We start from the raw sequence: 5,000 nt of genomic DNA on the forward strand, positions 1-5,000 counted from the left end.
GATACGAGAGTGTATATCAATATGTGTGTGTGTTTCACTAATGCTACAAGGGTGTGTATCAATATGTGTGTTTCAGCACAGCTACAAGGGTGTGTATTAATATTTTGTGTGTGTGACAGGGTGACTATGGTGAGTTCGTCATTAAGGACCCAGACGAGGTGGCCCGGCTGTGGGGAGCCCGCAAGTGCAAACCCCAGATGAACTATGACAAGCTCAGCCGCGCCCTCAGGTGAGATGCGTCCGTCTGTCTGTCTGTCTGTCTGTCTCTCTGTCTGTCTCTCTGTCTGTCTCTCTGTCTCTCTGTCTCTCTGTCTGTCTCTCTGTCTCTCTGTGTCTTTGTGTGGTTGTGTGTATTTGAGCAAAGAGTCGTCTATCAGAGTAAGCTGCATCAAGCCAATACTTTTCCCGTATCCTTGTGATGTCAGGTGAGCGCCCCTTTAGGAGACCTTCAGTTAGGAGAACTTCAGAGACTTTAGGTTGAGAGTAAATGGAGTTCCCTATGCGCTGTCGATGTTGGTAGCACACATTGTATGCAAGCTGTCACCAAACGCCTCCGAAAGAGAAGGTGGAGGGGACAATGCCCCCTTAACCGAACTTGAGCACACTCATTTGCTTTGGGTAGGCGTAGTTTGGGGTATCTTGCGCTAATAGATGATTCTTTGGTTTGAGCATGAACATTTGTTGGGTACCATCTTCTGTGTGTGTGTGTGCGCGCGTGCGTGCGTGACGTGTGTGTTCAAGTGTTCAAGTGTTGGAGCATGTGTGCTTGGGTGCCATCTTCTATGTGTGTTTGTGTGTGTGTCAGTGTTGGAGCTTGAGCATGTTTGCTTGGTTCCATCTTCTGTGAGCATCGTTTCATCTATTTGTATATCAGTGATTAAAGGGACACTGTGCAGGAAATGGTCAAAAAAGGTACTGCAACTATGCTGCTCATTGAAACTGGGCTGCCTATTGCAAAATTTGATCTTTACATGAAAGTTTAATACGTAATAAACAAATATTTTCTAGTATGGTCCAAGTAGAGTCATTTTTGCAGCTAAAAAAGGCTATTTTTGGAAATTCAAAATGGCGGACCATGGAGAAGATCCCCCTTTTCATGTATGAAAACTGCAATTTTTCCAGTCATAATGAATACTTAGAATTTGATGGTGGTGGTAAGTATTCATGAAAAAGGTAACATTAGTGAATGGATAGCATGAATTCTGGAAATAAACAACTAAAAATCTCACACAGTGTCCCTTTAAAATAATAATAATAATAAGACAACAATGTAAGATTAAGCTTTTTAGGGCAGTAAGTGTGAGTCTGCATGTTTGTGTGGTGTCATCTTTTGTGAGCGTATGCATTTTTTTCTGTGAGGAAGTGAGTGTGTGTCTGTGTTACCATCATGGAAATGTTTGTCCCAGTGTCCCACACACACACACACACACGCATACACACACAAACTAGATGCGAGTGTGCGGTCACATTGTGTGCATGTGTATCTCTCCATCTTCCGGGTCTATGTCCATATGTGCACCGTATGTGTATTGACAGGCGAGTGACAAGATGCTTTAGTGCTCCACTCGTTTATAGTCTCTCATCCTTTCATCATAGTGCTCCACTCGTTTAGACTCTCATCCCTTCATCACTCCATCATGCTCACCTTTTTTTGTTCTCTTTGTCCCTCTGTCTCCTTCATACATCCACCTCCGGTTTGCCATTCATCACCAACCACGAATCATTCATTTTTTTCCACTTAATTCCCGTCCATGCATCAGTTTGTTTGTGTGTGTGTTTGTCTGTCCATTCATGGGTGTGTGTGTGTGTGTGTGTGTGTGTGTGTGTGTGTGTGTGTGTGTGTGTGTGTGTGTGTGTCTGTGTCTGTGTGTCTGTGTGTCTGTGTCTGTGTCTGTGTGTGTGTGTGTGTACACGTCCCTTCGTGTGTGTGTGTGTGTGTGTGTGTGTACACGTCCCTTCGTGTGTGTGTGTGTGTGTGTGTGTTCACGTCCCTTCGTGTGTGTGTGTGTGTGTGTACATGTGTGTGTGTGTGTGTACGTCCCTTCATCAGTGTGTGTGTGTGTGTGTGTGTGTGTGTGTGTGTGTGTGTGTGTGTGTGTGTACGTCCCTTCATGTGTGTGTGTGTGTACATCCCTTCATCAGTGTGTGTGTCTACTACATGTGTGTGTGCGTGATGTGACCTGTTTGTCGTCTCGTGGCACAAAGAGCGGCGTGCGTCCGTGTGTCCGCCCCCTCGGAGTCGGCGAGCGGCGATGCCAGGCAGGAGCCCAGTTACCATGGCAGCAGGTCGACACAAAACACTTCAACTCACTGAACTCGCAGCCGGCACAGCCAGCCTCCCGGTCCATCCACTCATTCGTTCTCTCGTTCTCTCTCTCTCTCATTCCCCCGCTCGCTCCCTCGTTTCCTCGGCCGTCTCATAAAGAGTCGGCCCACTCAGCACTCGTTCATTCGTTCTTTCACTGGCTCGCGTCCGTCCATCCGTCAGTTCGTCCATCCGCCCCTTCTCACAGGCGAAAGCATGCTCAGGGAGAGGAAGAAAAAAAAGCCTCCACTCCCACTGCACTCGAGGAGAAAAAAAACAACCCGACTTAGAGGCTTGCATAAGGCAAGGAAAGATCACACACACGCCAGCTAACCACACACACACACACACACACACACACACACACACACACACACACACACACACACACACACACACACACACACACACACACACACGCCTACTGTATGCTTATGTGTCATTATACGTATACTTGCATATACATATACTTAGATGCTTAGACCCACGTATCAGGATGCACACACTTTGTCATTAACCGAAAGGGGGCTATTGACCATGCCTGGGGATTTTGGGAGGGGTGCTGATAGTGATGGTTCAGAAGCATGAAGCTCTTTTCCACCAACCACTTAAAGCCAACACTAAATTGTTTCTTCATCCTTTTTAGATAATGTTCCCAAAATCATAGTCATGGTTCTTCAAGTCGTGACGTGGCGAGAATGTGCTTTTTTTACAGAATTTCTCAAGACTTTTCCTCCTTTGACTTGTAACTACACTTACGGATTTGAGTACGGATCTGTTAGTAATTCTGTGAAAGACCATTCCACTCTCAAACTGAAGGGAATAATGAGACAAAAAGCTACTGTACTTGGTTTTAGCTACTGTACTTACTTTGGCCTTAAAGTTGCATTTGGCAAAACATTTTCAAGTCAATTAATCACGTTCAGGAGTCATCCAATGCTTAAATGAGTCATTAACAGGCGAATAATGAATCTCTTCGTGGGCAGAACTTCGCCCCACTTCCAAAATTCTGACTGATGGCCCCGACCACCTATTTAAATTTGGCCATTGGAAAATCTGACTTGATGTACCGCAGTAGACACGATGAAGTGTGAGGGTGGTTTAAAAAAGATCGAAACATTTTTATGACTTTAGATTTTTAGGCAGGCATCTCTGCAGGCAAACCTACACCATACCATCGCTTTGAATGTCCTGTAGGCCTAATTTAAAGTGTGGAGAGGAGGGAGGCAGAGGGAGCGAGGCCCCCAGGTGGGATGCCTTAACTTGGGGTCCTAGAGGGGTCTCCACTGCTGCAGCCAGGTGTTAACGACTCGCAGTCCAGGGCTAAACTTCCCCATGACACGTGTAGGCATACACGCGCGCGCACACACACACACACAGACACACACTCACGCAGGCTTTGGGTGTGTGTGAATGTAATATATGTGTTATAAGGTAGTTGTATGTCACTTGGGACAAAAGCATAAAAGGTTAGGCCTAGGTGTGAGACTGGGCTGCCTGTGAGCAAGACTTCTGGGAATTAGAACGACCAAAAGAAAATGAGGGATGGGGCCTGTAAAGTTGTGAAACCAGAAGCAGCCAGAACTCTGGGAGAGCAAATTAAAAAGAGAAGAAAGACCCTTGGCTGAGAGAACAACATGGCATCACAAAATGGAAGCATGCCAGTGTGGTTATTTTGACCCATCATTTTACGCCATGTGACGTACGCCAAGCAAGGGTTATGGATGGATTTGCTGGCTTAACGTTCTTTAGTTTAGTAACAGATCTTGTATCAACGTATGTGCGAAGATGGATATTTAGTGTTAGTTTAGTCAGTCTTCTAATTTGACATGACCCAGGGAAAGAAATGCATGAATGTGACGCGTCCATGTAACAAACAATCGTGTCATTCTATGCCGTTTTGTGAACACCGGCCGGAGAGAGGGAAAGGGAGAGGAGAGTGGTGAGGAAAAGCGGGATGCAGTGGAGGGTGAAAGAGGAGGAGAAGGAGAAGGTCTGGAGAACCATAAAGAACGTCTGGAGAACATGCGGGGAGGACTTGAACCCACTGCAGGGAGAGAAGTGAGACATAAAGAGGAGGATGAAGGATGAGGAAAGGGGAGAGGGGTGGGGGTGGGGGGCGAGGTATTAAAAAAGGGAAAAGTGAATGACTGAAAGAGGAGTGTAAAGGAAGGAGAGAGGGAGAAAAGGGAGGGGAGGGGTGATCAATCATTGTGGGGGTGCAGTTCAGATGGGGAGCAGACGCCTCTTTCATCTGATGACTTTAGCAGGCATGCACTCTCCTCCTATGTGCCGCACGTGTGGAGGTCCACATCTCTCTCGCTTTCTTTTTCTTTTTCACCCACCGGTACTTTCTCCATCTTTATTTCACTCGGTCATTTCTTCTATTTTCAGATCTCATTGTGTTTGTCTCTCTTTCTTTCTGTCTATCTTTCCTGTCTCCTCTTTTTTTCTCTTTCTGCCCTCTTTCTTGCCTTTCAGGAAAGTGTGCATGTGCTTGTCCCACAGGTGACTTATGTTGTAGCTTTAATTTAGAGGTTGTTTGGGGTGAACTGTACATTCCCCCTCAGCCTCCTCCCTGTATGCTACTGCTGATTTTTAACAGTCTGCTCTGACGTGTGCTCACACACACAGGAAAAGGAAGAGCACGCACCACCACACTGATTCACACTCCTTCTCACTTATCTGGCATAGA

General features: G+C 46.2%; 1 protein-coding gene across 3 annotated transcripts in view; it reads left to right on the top strand.

Annotated features, from left to right (window-relative positions):
• erf (Ets2 repressor factor) overlaps positions 1 to 5,000 on the top strand; it is a 40,701-nt gene that overhangs the window by 27,291 nt on the left and 8,410 nt on the right. For all 3 annotated transcript variants that reach the window (XM_063185460.1, XM_063185462.1, XM_063185461.1), the window contains exon 3: positions 120 to 229. In XM_063185460.1, the coding sequence (XP_063041530.1) occupies positions 120 to 229 (110 nt within the window). The remainder of the gene's footprint in view (positions 1 to 119; positions 230 to 5,000) is intronic.

This window comes from Engraulis encrasicolus, chromosome 20 (genome assembly GCF_034702125.1).
Source record: "Engraulis encrasicolus isolate BLACKSEA-1 chromosome 20, IST_EnEncr_1.0, whole genome shotgun sequence".
Lineage (NCBI taxonomy): Eukaryota > Metazoa > Chordata > Actinopteri > Clupeiformes > Engraulidae > Engraulis > Engraulis encrasicolus.